The sequence below is a fragment of the Haemorhous mexicanus genome, chromosome 9, assembly GCF_027477595.1.
Source record: "Haemorhous mexicanus isolate bHaeMex1 chromosome 9, bHaeMex1.pri, whole genome shotgun sequence".
Taxonomy (NCBI): domain Eukaryota; kingdom Metazoa; phylum Chordata; class Aves; order Passeriformes; family Fringillidae; genus Haemorhous; species Haemorhous mexicanus.
In genome coordinates, this window is record NC_082349.1 from 23,503,449 (window position 1) to 23,517,633 (window position 14,185).

A 14,185-nucleotide genomic window follows, 5' to 3' on the forward strand; every position below is an offset into this window, starting at 1 on the left:
GGGCACCGCGGCTGGGGCACTGGGGATGGGCACCGCGGCTGGGGCACCGGGGATGGGCACCGGGGATGGGGCACCGCGGCTGGGGCACTGGGGATGGGCACCGCGGCTGGGGCACCGGGGATGGGCACCGGGGATGGGGCACCGCGGCTGGGGCACCGGGAATGGGGCACCGCGGCCGGGGCACCGCGGCGCTGCCGGCCCGCACCAGAAGCAGGAGAAACACAGCGAGCCATGGCCCCGAGGCAGGGCCCGGGAGAGATTAACCTTTTCACTGCTGAAAAATTCCATCTGAGAACAATAAATCTGTGGACACCAACCTTCTCCCGAAGAGCAAAGGAAAGGTGAAGGCACGAAGGAAGGGCCGAAGCCCAGAGCAAAGGAGAAGAGATGCTCAGGTTTAGGAGCTGAAAACCTTTTGCAAGCCAAGGTGAGAATATAATGCACCAGACTATTTCCCTGTAACTCATAAAGCATATGGGGAGATGCAGCGTCCTCCTGCAGCTCAGAAGAGAACTGGAGTATATAGATGTTGAAAGACGCTGTGATCTGACTTGAACAGAGAGAGAAAACTTTTGCTTTAAGAGACCGAAGAAGAGAACCTTTGCTTCTATACTAGAACAGCTCATCCTTAAAAAATTGCACCCCATAAGCCAGTGACCCACGGAGGCAGTTGTGAGAAGACTGACAAAACGTGGGAGGGAGTTCAGGATTGCAGATTTCCGGGCGGGCTGCTGCTCGTGAAAATTAAAACCACGAGAAATTGTTTCCTATGGCACGGCAGGAGAGACTCCTCTCCCTAAGTGAACTGAAGAAAGACTTATTTTTAGAAGTGATAAACTGACTCAAAATCCCATGTTTTGTCTCTTTACATTGAAGTTGGGAAATAGGAAGAGGCTGGGGGGAGGAAAAGTGATCTAAAGGTTTATTTTAGTTCTTATCATTCTCCTTTAATTCTGTTAATAAAGTTTTCTTTACACCATTTAAAGTTTTGAGCCTGTTTTGCCCCTAAAGCATTTTCTCCTAATTCTTATCTCAACACCACAAGCTTTAGTTTTCCTGGTTATTTTCCCCTCCTCTGCTCCCTTTACAGCAGAGGAAGAAGAGTAGATGATTTTCATGAGTGCACTGGCATCTGACCAGCAGTCAGCCCACTACACAGGTGCTTCATTCCTTTCTAGGTACACCTGTGCCAGGAAGTCACAAATTATACAGCTGTAAAAGCCAGGGATTTTTTTTTTTAAACCAGGGCTACTTTTTTTTTCCTATATATTAAAAACCCACATAAACAAACACCCTCTGCCAATCCAATTGGATCAGTGCTGTGAGAGCTTGCACATTGAACTGTAACGTTAAAAGGCAGCCTTCCCTCAAAGTATTTCAGAAGAGACACGGAGAGCCCAGGACACTCACTGGACCTCTGATGGCCTCTGGCAGTAAGAGAGAAACTGGAACTAGCTGTGGATCACAAGGCACCTGGTATCTCAGAGCACAGTTTAAACAATTCTAGGGCAACTCCAGCAAAAGCTGTACCACCAGTACAGCCTGGTTTGGATGAAAAGGTGTGTAACAGTATCATGAAAGATGAGTGCTGGAGGTGATAGAAAGATGATCCCTCCATTTTTTAGATATACCATTGCAGACAACCTACAACAGTGTATTTCTCTGTGAAAAAGACTGTTTCCAAAAAATTACCTTATATTTACTGATAGGCAAGTCTAAAAACCATGATCTGTTGGACAAGCAAAAAGATTCATTCACCCATAATGAATTATATCTTGGAATCTGATGTGTGATGTGATAAACAAGTTTTAGTAATTCACTGAAATTTCCCTGGATGCATTTGCATCAATACTTAATGACAATATGTGAACTTCAGAAAAATCTTTTTGTTTGCACAACCAGCTGGGATGCTTGGCTGACACAGCCCATCTGGTCACCTTCTCCTTTACAATAACTGTGGTCCTTTCCCAAAATCTTTTCCGAGCTCCAGGAGCGCCCTTGGTCAGCTCCTCTCAGCCTTCTTCCATGGGAAGGGTTCACTTGCACGTGGCTGCACAGATGTCACATCAAAGAAAGGCACTGCACACATTCCAACTGCAAAAGTTTGCTAAATCTGCCTACAGGTCACAACTGAGCCAAAACTCTGAATTAGGTTTCTGCTTTTTTTACTGCTAGTCAAGAGGAATTAATTTCTTTTATACTCTGGTCTGTAAGACTAGCTTGTCACAAGGGAGTAAATGAACCCTCTTGCTTAATCACTAATTAGGTGTTAGTATAACTTTGTACCTGAAAACAAATTGTTATACAGTATGTTCTAATCAGCTACTTACTTCAGATCTTGCAGAAGGTCCTTTGCATTAAGCATTGTTATTAAAGAGGTCGTGGCTGCTGGAATAATGATTATGGGAGTTCGAGATCCTGTAGAGATAATAAAGTCAGACTTTGCCTGAAGGGGGTTTTTTTTGTTGTGTTCTGGTTGTTGTTTCCTCCCCTCCCCCTTTTTTTCATTAAAGGAACTGTACACAACAAAACTTGCTTAAAAGGTCCCAATAATGGAAAAATAGTAAAGGAAAATAGTAGTAAAGCTTTCCTAAAGCCAGGGTTTTCATTCACCAAGAAAGCAGATCCCTGTATCCCAAGTCTCTTAACATGTGTGGGACCCATATTTAGCACAACAGAATGCTATTATGCTATACAGAATACATGCTACAGATTCCACTGCTTGCTTATATTGCTGCTTGTATTGTCCGGAAAAAAAAAAAAGGAAAAGCGGGCACAATTGACACAAAAATGAAAAGGATCATGAAACTAAAATTGACTCACCTTTTTTCTGGTTTGGAGGGGGTCTTGCTTGAGAAACTGAGAAAAAAAAACCCAAAACACAGCAGAATGACTAGGACATCAATCCAAATGTCATTGCAAGGCATCTGTTTAATTGCAGGAGTGAGTAGGGAAGAGTCACATTACAGTCATTAGATCACTTTCACAGATGCAAGACACTAAGATGATGAAAGGATTTATAATTTGGGTTTGAGCATTCAGAAAACAAACAGCTTTTGACCATCTGAAGCACATATTAGGAGAGTTCAGTCAATCTCTCCCAGTTTTACTGAAGCCACTCATCCCTCTCCATCCTCCGCAAAAGGCCAGGACACAAAAATTCCCAGTGATCTTGAAAAAAGCTGCTTGTAGATCCTTCAGTTCAGTAGTGCTGAACCAGCCTTCACAAGAAACTGATCTCTACACCTCACCTCTTCATTAGTGGTTATTATTGCACATGACATCCATGGGGTTTAGCTATCCCAAACATACAGAACTTTAAACAATCAAAACCTGAATTCCAGGCTTACTCAAGTTAATTTTGGATTGCAGCTGGAGTTACATGAGGTCTTCAGGAGCCAGACACAGTCAAGCTTGACACTCAAGGGGAAAACCACCCAAGCAACCAAGAAAAGAGAAAGAAAAAAAGAAAAAACCAACCCACCCACCAACAAAATTCCCCCCATCTCTCCAGCAAAATGTTTCCCCTTCAGTCTTCCAAATTGTGACCACCTCAGAACAGGAGACACTGCATGCCAAGAGTGGAAAAGCCTCTTTGTTTCTTCACTTTGGTGCCATTCCCTGGTTACCAGGTGACCTGCCCAGTTTCCCCAAATAAACATTTCATAGTTCAGTTTTCAGGAGCCCTAACTTCAGGAGAGAAATGTAGCACTTGATAATCATCATCATCATCATCATCCATGTTTATCCTAATTCAGAAAATGGTGAGTAGTAGAGATTGATGCAGACTAACTCAAGTCTCAGTTGCTACTATGCATGACAAATCTCATTAATTGACTTCCAATTGCTTAGCACCAACTTGCTCATGTTTATTTATGACCAACTGTTTCAGAAACTTCCTAGAACAGTATAAATATTCACAGCACATACTTGCCATTATTGAAATATTGAGACCATATCCTTAATTATCTTTTCCTGACACTGTCAAATGCACAGATATAATTGGCAACACTATATTGAACTACATGAACTTTACCTACCCAGTGATTTTTAATTTTTTTCCTTAATTTAGGTATCTCCCTAAAGTAAAAATATTCTTGAAATTGTGGGCAGAGCCAGCTGTCTTAAGGCAAAAAACATCAAAACAAAAAGGAGAGAGAGGGAGAATAAGCATCTGTAAGAAATTAAGTAGCTGTACACAGACAGGTTGGGTGAAAAGTTGGTAATGAAAAATGGCGTCAAAAAAGATCATTTAAGAGCGCATCTCAAGTATTTTCCTCAAATCACTGCTGTACAACAGTTTAGCCTAATTTAACTAATGCTTCCTATGTGCAAAGCAGCATCCTCCTGGAAACAGCAGGTTTCAGTTACTTTGACTGCTAAGAATAGAACAGCTGAATTCTTAAAATATCCAAATATCAAAATGCAAAAATATCCTAGGACAGGCAGAAAGAGAAACCTCTCCTGACTCCACCTGTCTTCTTTATTCTCTCTTCAATTTCCAATGTAGATGCAAGATAATGGATGGGGCTGGCCTCAGAGCAGGGCAGTATCAGTGTCACCTCTATCATGTACAAAGCCCACGCTGCTGGCAGGAAATGCCCAGGAAGTCACAGCCAGCAGCAGGGACTGTGACAACTCAGTCACATTTTCTTTCTTGCCACTTCTACCCTTTTCATACTGCTGTCTGTCAACTCCATCTGTATTAGGATGCTTAACGGGGCTAGTGAGATAAGTATGACAGGCAGCATGACCTTTCCAGTTCCAAAATAACCAAACAGAAGAATCTGTGCACAACAGCATTTGGGCATGCTGAGAACATTCAATATTAGAATGGATTTTGGAGGAAGAAGCAGCTTTACAATATTAAGTCTTAGCATTAAATCCTGCAAACAAATCTCAAGGAATTAGCAAGGCACACATTGCAAGCATTTAGAGTCTCAACAAGGATATACAGTATTCCAGCAGTACTTCTAGAAAAAGTATATTCATTTTAACTGGTAGCTTTGTTTCCAAGCCCATCAGAATGTCCCCAGGACCTTCATAACATCATCTTGTCCTGAAATAGCACCTTTCACTCGAGACCTTCTTCCACCAAACCACTGAATTCTCACAGTATATAAACCAGGGGCTAATCTGCACATCAGTTTGCCAACACTGTCCCTCTCATGTACTGGTCCTACATGCTTCTAAGAACTCATCCTAAGGGTTTCTTATTTAAACAATGTACATTTATCATCCCATCACTGCATCAAAACTCAAGATTCAATCTGACAGATAAATGGACTTGGCAGCCAAAATTTACTGAATGGGAATTAAAAACCCAGTTGAGGATTTTGGCCCCATTACAAATATGTGCTTAAGAAGTGTGAAGAAGTAATGATAACACATTCAGCGAACTACTTATTTCTGACATATTAATCCTAGAAGTAATAATACATCTCTTCTTGAGATTAGGTATTCTGTTTGTTTATCCTTGGAGTATTAACCAGCTCTTGTTAGGTAATGGAGTGGGAATTCTGTGAAATTTTAACTGCTGACATACCAAGCCCACAACCAAGAGAAGTTCTTGACTTGCTAATTTCAGCAGTGCATCCTTTCAACGGGCTAACTGGGCACCACACTGAAGAGAACAACCCCAAGTCCCATGGTATAACATGAAACAAAAGGCTATGGGGTTTTTTGCACAGTTAAAGGCCAAAAATAAATGACCTGTACTTCATTGCTGAGCTAACTCAAGTGTCAAAGAGAACTCCTTAGAAACTCATGCACATGTGGGACAGAAGCCCATGGGACAGTGGCCACCTTACCTGGTCGTGGCACAGGCTGTGCTGCCGGAGTTTGTGTTTTTCGGGCAGATGCACCTTCCTTTGGAAAGACAGAAGAGCAACATGATCAGCTGAGCTTCATGTCAGGTACATGAGTTTTCAAATGAACACAGAGGTACAGAAAGTATCATGATAATGAGACCAGTATGTTTCCACTAAAGAGATGGAAAAAAATAGAGAAAATATTCCAAACTCTTTATAGATCCTGGTTTAGGTTTAGGGAGGACAGACAACCTCAAACTTTTACAGTCTTACATTTTAACCAATCATAAACTTTTAACATACATTCAAAGAAACCTTTCCTATTTATAGTATTGTTTCATTTTACCTACTACCATTTTCACCAAGGGTTAGTAATGTAAATATAAGCAACTGGCTGTAGAAATTTCCAAACAGGATCCCCTTATGCTTTGGATGGAAAACCAGGACCAAGAAATTGCAATGCATTCCTGACTTGAGGAGTTTTAGTGCCCAGAAATAGCACTCTCATGATAATTAGTTCTGCTCATGCCTTATCCAATTACCTTAATGTAACACAAAAAAGACCTGCACTACTGTTTATTCTTGTTAACTCCCCAGCGTCAACACAGCACCAAAGAAAACAGTGAGGTCACATGTCTGCTTCCAGAGCAACACAATTCCTGCAAGAACAAATTCTGCTCTCAGTTTCTGCTGTGAAACCTCACTGAACATAACACATAGCACCAACATGCTAAAAAGCTGCAGCATATTCCAGCCACTTCTATCTATTTGCAGAGCTGACAGGAAAAAAACCTTTTTAATATGAAACGGTGGATTTTAGCTGAAAATTACTTAAAACATTATGTGAGGTATCCTACAAGCATGAGACACTGAGAAAGGTCAGAGATCCCACTCAGAGAAAAACCTGTTGGAAAGGACTCCAATAGGCATTATCAGACTTCTATCTCCATGCATAAATAACAGTGTGTTTTGTAATGCAAAATAAAAGAAAGCTCAGGAGAGGGCTCACTGCATCATTTAAATAATACTTAGAGGAGCTGCTTTTAAGTTTGCATCATGAAAGTTAAAACTCTTTATCTCATGATCTCTGAAATACAAATAGAGGCTCCCACACAAGCCCATAGAAAACACAAATTTACCCAAAGCCTCTCTTCCCTGAGCCTTAGTGAGTAGTTACAATGATTAGTTACAATAAGCTGGAGCTGACATTTGGTGCACTGAGCAGCTTTTCTAACTTTTACAGGCAGCAACCCCCCATTAATCTTTAGTAGAAGGATTTAACCCTGCACTGCAAGTAATGGGTCTATCCCAAATTTTGCTGTACTCTTTTCTGATTATTGAAATACCAACATTTATGTAGGGCAGTTGAGTCAGTACCTGTTATTTCAAGACTTATTTTTATAGCAGCAGAAGAAAGGTATTTTTGCCAATGTCCTTTCACAATAATTACTCAGAAAATTATAAAAATGAAAATACTACCACACTCTGGAGGAAGAGCAGCAGGAAAGGCTGACTACCTTTGAGACAAGCCTTGCAACTGAGAAACAGCATCTTTCTTTTTACTTCCACTTTCCAAGAGAGCAAAAATAAAACTTTCTGAACCTCTTTCTGTAGAAAGATACAATGTTCTGTGTCAAAAAAATTATTCTGTGCTGCACTAGTTACTCATTTTGAAGAAACCAAGAATTCCCCCATAACACTTCCTTAAATTCACAGTACTTGATGAAATGTGAAGAAAATTATCAAGCCAAAGAAACATCAACTCCTGCAATGCCAAGTTTCAAGTTTTTAAATCCAATTTAGATGCATAACCATTACTGTGTGCTGTCCCACACCTTCACTCCTCCTTCCACCCCTATGCAATGAGCAGTGCAGCCTTGCTGCCTCCTCTGCCACTCACCCAGTGCTTCCCATGGCTCAAACACAGCCTGCAGTGAAGGAGGCAACCAGGAGCTGCTGCAGAGAAACTGGTGAAGAATTATAACCAAATAAGAACCAAAGCCAAACCAGTGGCTTGGGCCTCATGAAGTAACTGGCAAATTATCTTTTTGGGGGTTCTTCACACTCTCTTTTGAATTGCCTGCCCTACAGTGATTTATGGGAAACTTAGTGCAGGAGCATAAAACAAAACATGAAGGCTTTGAGAACATGGCTATGAAAGAAACAAAATACACCCCACCCTCACAAATGAAAAACAAAGCACAGGAAATAGCCACATAAAAATATCTGATTAATAGTAGGAAATAAATACATTTAAATTAGTAAATACCATTTCCATGCCTATGACCATTCTGTTGTAAGACCAAATTCTGCAAATCAATAAATTATAGAAGTCACAGCTTTTAGTTGAATAAATTGGTACCTTAGACTATGATAATGTCAGGAATGAACCTCCCCCATCTCACAACTCCTGATATTGAGGTACCCTCAAAGCTCAGCTGTCACCTGACTGAAAGTGTACCATCAATCCTCTGGAGGTGATTTACACCCCTTCTCTTTTTACAATTTTCAGTGATCTAACCACTACCTTCTGTTCTATAAGAGCTGCAGCCAATGTAGCAAAAGAAACTCTGATCAATATTTCACCCCCCATTTCTCAGTAGATGTGTAAGGAGAAATGTATACTACCAAGGTGAGGAAAAGAACAGAAGTACAGAGCTGTGGTGGTTGACAAGACTGGAAATGGAGAAGAAAACATGGTGTCAGTAAGGAAACCATTATCAGGATAATTTTGCTAGTATTTTCCTTTGTCCTGCTAAGTTTGGATTTAAAATTACTGCTTTTCAAAAGCATTCAGATAGAGATAAAAGCTTTTCCTATGACAACACACTAATTTAAGACAAGCTCTCTTCTTCAGGAGGTATAACCACAGAGAAATCCATGTTAGGACTTCTCCCAGAGAAAAAAAGTATTCCTCTGACAGAGTAACCTCTGTAGCTGCTTCATCCAGCTACACAAAGAGGGTGCTGCTGGTGATTTGTGGTCTCTCAGCTACTCAGAGGCAACTCCTGGTTTGTACACTCTCACTCCCTGTAAAGGCCAGAGTTATTTCTCACCGAGCACACACAAAGGTATTTCAAATCTTCTCATGTGAAATTTTTAATCTAAAAGTTGCTTTTAAGTAACCAGCACACTGCAAATTTGAACTCCAGCTAAGGGAGCTTTTGTTCATGCAGCTGTACCCAAAGTATCACAAGCAGCAGAAATCACTGTTTAGCTATTTAAAGAACATTCATTTCCTCAAAATTTCTGAATACTTAGACAGTTTTGCTCGAAAATGACATACCTAATTCTCATGCATAAGCTGTTTGACACTGTTAAGGAGTATATTATGAATATTCATAAGTTGAAACTAATTTAGTAACAAAACCATGTAATTTGAAAAACACAAATCTTCTTTAAGACAACCACTTAATGTTGTTTTTTAATCAAAAACATATTACTTGGTTTACTTCTGCTAATTTACCATAGAAGGTTATATATATATATATATATATATATATATATAGAGAGAGAGAGAGAGAGAGAGAGAGAGAGAGAGAGAGAGAGAGTTTACTTATGATTTACATTTTAACCATTCAGAAGAACAACCTGACACAGAATGTCATCAGCTCCACCCTTCCCTGAGCCTCACTGCCTCGTTCTCCCATAGTGCTGGATTTGATCTCTGTGGGACTCATTTTAGTGCTTATGTTCCCTGTCATTTCAGACATTTAGAATATCTCTGCCTAACAATGTTTTTGTGCTTAGTGTATCCCTTTTGCTATTCAGCACCGTTGTACCTAAACACCTAAAAAATACTGGGTTCACAAAGCAATGGATGAGTGGAAAACAGCTCAGTACCTGTGGTTAGTACAGCCATGGTTGGGTTTATGTCTCCTGAGTGGCTGTTGGGGGTTTCTTTGTTTTCTTTCAGACACCTTTTAAAACCTCTTGGCTTTAAACCTCTTTCTTTAAACCTCTTTTTTTGAATTTTCTAAAAATAACAATTTTTAAAAACAGCTATTATGTGTATTAATTAACAAAAAATTACCCATTACCAACATTTACCTGACAGATATATCAGGACCCAACTGTTGTTTTCCTATTTTCCTATTTTAGGAAAAGGTCTGTATTTTAGATACTTAGTGGTTTTCTTTAGGTCTAAATGAGCATTAACAGCCATAGTTAGGTTACCTTCATTTCCCAACTGAAAAGAAAAATTGCCTGAACAATAACTCCAGCTACAGTTTAGAAAATAAACCCCCCCTGTTCAAAACCAAATTAGTAAAGATGTCTTATGGCAGCTGTACAGGTCCAAATGGTGGAAAGAAAAACTATTTCATTGCACATTCCCTTCCCCAACTGGTTTCTCAGTAGAGAACATAAAAGCCTGTAGCATTTTGACCTTTAAAAAATCATTAGGAGCAAAGGACAAAGTTTACAATTTGATGCCATCTTGTGGCTTTAATTTGGTAAATTTGATTCCTATCTTATTCCTTAATAATATTTAAATTAGCCCCAGAATTTCACCAAAAAATCTCAAAATTATTGAGTAGCCTGCATGCTCCTGCCCAGAAGCAGTAGAAGCAAAAAGTAACACTGCAAGAAGTGTTAGCAAATGCTTGCATGTCAAACACAGAGCAGCTTCCAGCCAGGACAGAATTCAGCCCAAGACAGCTCTGTTTGTGAAGAGGAACACAGCAAAACTCAGATTCAAAAGAGAAAGAAAAGAAGTGCCTGTGGATGGCAAGGTTGTAAAATTATTTTTAAGAACAGCCTTCAATGTATCAATTCAATTTGAGGTACAAGGGACTAAAACCCACTTTAATTACCAGCAACTCTATTATCATCTCCTGACTTAAAGTACTGAAGCTTTGAAAATTTTAGTAAAGCCAGCCTAAAGAACTATGAAAAAGCCTAAAACAACTGCATAGTTAAAAAGAATACAACTTTTCTATAAATTAAATATTGCATATATCAATGTATGAACAAACAGCCAAAACAAAGGCCTGACTTCAAAGCAGGTATCTAAAAATTGGTCCAGATGCCCTACTTGAAGCCTGATAGAAACATCTATTTCATATAAATTGGATTCTGAAAACATAGAGCTTTGTTAAAAAAATTTAAAGCCCATAGAAGCCTTGGAAAAAAAAATCCAAGCTTTTCAAAGAGTCATGCAAAATAATCCAACTCAGTGGCTCTGCCTCTGCAGCCTTCCCAGTAATTCTCTGATTTATGTTTGCATCAAGAAAATTCTAGTGATATTTCAACTAGTGTTTCACATCATCATTTTATTTATACATCAAACTGGTATCATTTATTTTCTTATTTCTATGCACACACAAATCTGCATGGAGTCCCAGAAGACATACTTAAATAATAAACTGCAAGCTTTTAACTGCCTTCCTAATTTTAAACTTTACAGTAAAAAATAGAATTTATTGTGCAAATACTTCTAATATTATAGTTGTTTTCAGTTCCACTGTTTGCAGTATTAATGAAAAGGTCATTTCTACTGTTTCTATTGTTTCAACTTTCTTATTTTCTGGAAGGGAGAGTGGGAGTTTAAGCAGAATTAAAGATATTTTTACAGAACAAATTTTAACAGAAGAATAATTTACCAGTATTTATCAAAGGACTCCTATACCAACTACCTAAAGAAAATACCGGCATAGATTCACTTTTTCATGCCTGCACAACCAAAAAACTGATGAGACAAGACAAAGAGGACCGATAAAAAATATATGGAACATGTTTATTTCAAAATACAAAACTCATCATAGAATCATTAAACTTGGAAAAGACCTACAAGCTTGAGTCCAACCTTTAGTGTATTATATTAAAATGTATTTTACTGAAGGTCATGTCTTATCCAGCATAGAAGGCTTCCAATCCAAACTCAGTTTCATGCCACACAACTCAGTGTCAATCTTACAAAGGTAATAGAAGCCTCATTACATCTTTCCAAATATTGAAGTCCATATATCACATTTGACAAAAGAGGGAAATCAGAATGAGCACAGCACTACAGGGATGGAGGAGGGGGGAAAGGAGAACCAAGGGAGGGTGGCACAAATAAAACTCTGCTGGTTCCACCCAGGGACTACCCAAACTTTAACACGTGCTGTACCACACCATGCAAATTCAATTTTCACTTACAAACCTGGTCCTTTATTAATCCTTTACAGAACTAAAACTGACAAGAATATTCAAATTTGGAAACGCCGACACTGTTAAACGTGATAAATGGAACTGATGGGTCTTTGCAGGTTAGATCTGGCAATGACTGTCATTGAATTAAAAATATTCACTGCAATTTCTTGTTCATTACCAGGTCAAAAGAAATTAGCTTTAAACATGCCTGAATTAACTGGACTGCTGATTGATATCTTAGGAAATGCTCTGGTTCTGCAAAGAAAACAAACCAGATCACAACTGAATCTAAAAGAAAATTGTAGTGACTAGTGAGCAGCTAGGGACAAAAGCAAATAAAAAAGCTGCAGTAATAACAATAATGGGAATCACTGGAGAAGCTTTTGAAAATAATTAATCAAAGCCACAACCACTGAGATACGTTAAAACCATTACCCCCAAAGTTAAGCTACCCAACCCCTCTGAAGAGTCCTCAGAAGTGTGCTAGAGCTCTTCCCACCACTATACTTGCACAGAATATCTGTAAAATTAAGAACTTTGTCTTGAATTTACATCAGCCACATAAATTCAAACTGTTGCTATAGAAATAGCAATTTTTGAGCAGAAGAGAGATGTTGGTAGCAAAGATTAAACATGTAAACACTTCCATTTTCCCGGGGATAAGCTGTTTTCATCAAAAACAAGAACTCTTAATCCTGAGAACTCCAGAGGACTTGTTTGTTTTTGTGAAAAATAAAGGCTTGTCTGTACCTCCCTATGCTCATTTTAATGATTCATTTCCATGAACCGAGTGAAAAGACAAAGGCAGTTATCACTAAAACAGCACTTTTGCTCAGACTACCTTTCCTTTGGGTTAGTTATCTAAGCCAGCCTCACACTTATTTCTTGGCAGCCAGGGAGGGTTTTGAGAAGCACAGTTTGACTATTAAGGGATTGTTTCATCCTTCTCTAAAGCCAGGTGTCAAGTTTCTACCCTACTGGTTTTCTGCATGCCACAATCAGCCCAGGATACATCAGTTTGTATCTAATTGTGAATTTACTAAATTGGCTCCTGTTTGAGTCTCTAACTTACAACTTGACCTATTCATAACTATCTAGTTTCACCACTGCCTCTAAAGACAGGCACTGGTCACCCACAGGAAGTGGTTTTCATCAGAAATAGCACAGAATATGGGGCTCAAGCAACCCATTTGCCCAAGAGCACAACTGGCATGCAAATTCCAAACATATAGAGAAGCACTATTGTTTTTGTGTTCAGATTCAGCTTTGGAAATGGGATTCAAGGGAACAGTCACATTTACATTGCAGGAAATGCAGCTCAGTACAGAGCAGCAGCAAGACCCCACTTACACCTCCACCCAGTGAGCAAGCAATACATAAATAAAGGTCTAAGTGACCTCAGCAAGGTTCCTTTGCAACTTCTGGAAAGACTCATGAAATGCTTTGTGTGAGAAGAATATTTTTAAAAGCTCTGCAGGTGCCTAAATGAATACAGATGGACCCTTGACTTCTGTATCAAAATTTATCCAAAAAAAAAAAATCCCCAAAATGAATCAAGACCCAAGTAACTGGATAACTTTGTGGAATGCTGTCAAACATCTCAATGCAACAGAAACTGCTGAGGCTCCTTCCAGCCTTCCCCTGCTTATACTGACTCCCATTGCTACAGCACAGGGGATGCTGGATTAGAATTCTAATACATGGGCAGCTATTGAAAGACCTTGGGTTATTTCATGATTGCTTGTTCAACAAATTATTCAGCACCAGTTGTTCCCAGTTGTACTTCATCCTGATGTGATCTTCTCCTTTCTATTCACTAAAAAGTAGTTTCAATATTATTCTTCTGTACTCACCAGCTTTAGCAACCCCAGCACCATGCTTATATATTACATTTTGTTGCAAGAAAACACAATTATCATGGGTGGTCATGGGCAGAGAGATGAAAGCAATTTTCCAAGTAATCACGCAGCAAAACTTAAAATATCTGGGGCAAAATCCTGAAACTGAATTCCTTGAGGAGCCAATGTGCAAAGCTGAACAGTAGAGCAATGAACTCCAAGTTGTTTGTGCTGCCTAGCAAAAACACTGCTGAGTTCAAAGACGTGTTTTTCAGGATCAAAAGCTTTAGCTGCAGCTATAACAAATTGTAACAAACAAGCCAAGAGATGGGGGCTTGAGTGATGACAGCGATGGATGTGAGCATTCAAGGGACTGTAACCACTTGGATATGGAAAGGGCTA

The 14,185-nt window shown here is 39.3% G+C and overlaps 1 protein-coding gene across 1 annotated transcript in view; it reads right to left on the reverse strand.

Annotated features, from left to right (window-relative positions):
- Positions 1-14,185, reverse strand: part of CDC73 (cell division cycle 73) — a 102,347-nt gene that overhangs the window by 14,021 nt on the left and 74,141 nt on the right. Inside the window, exons 11-13 of the mRNA XM_059854487.1 lie at positions 5,811-5,868; positions 2,824-2,859; positions 2,331-2,418 (exon numbers count right to left, since the gene is read on the reverse strand). Of these exons, the coding sequence (XP_059710470.1) occupies positions 2,331-2,418; positions 2,824-2,859; positions 5,811-5,868 (182 nt within the window). The remainder of the gene's footprint in view (positions 1-2,330; positions 2,419-2,823; positions 2,860-5,810; positions 5,869-14,185) is intronic.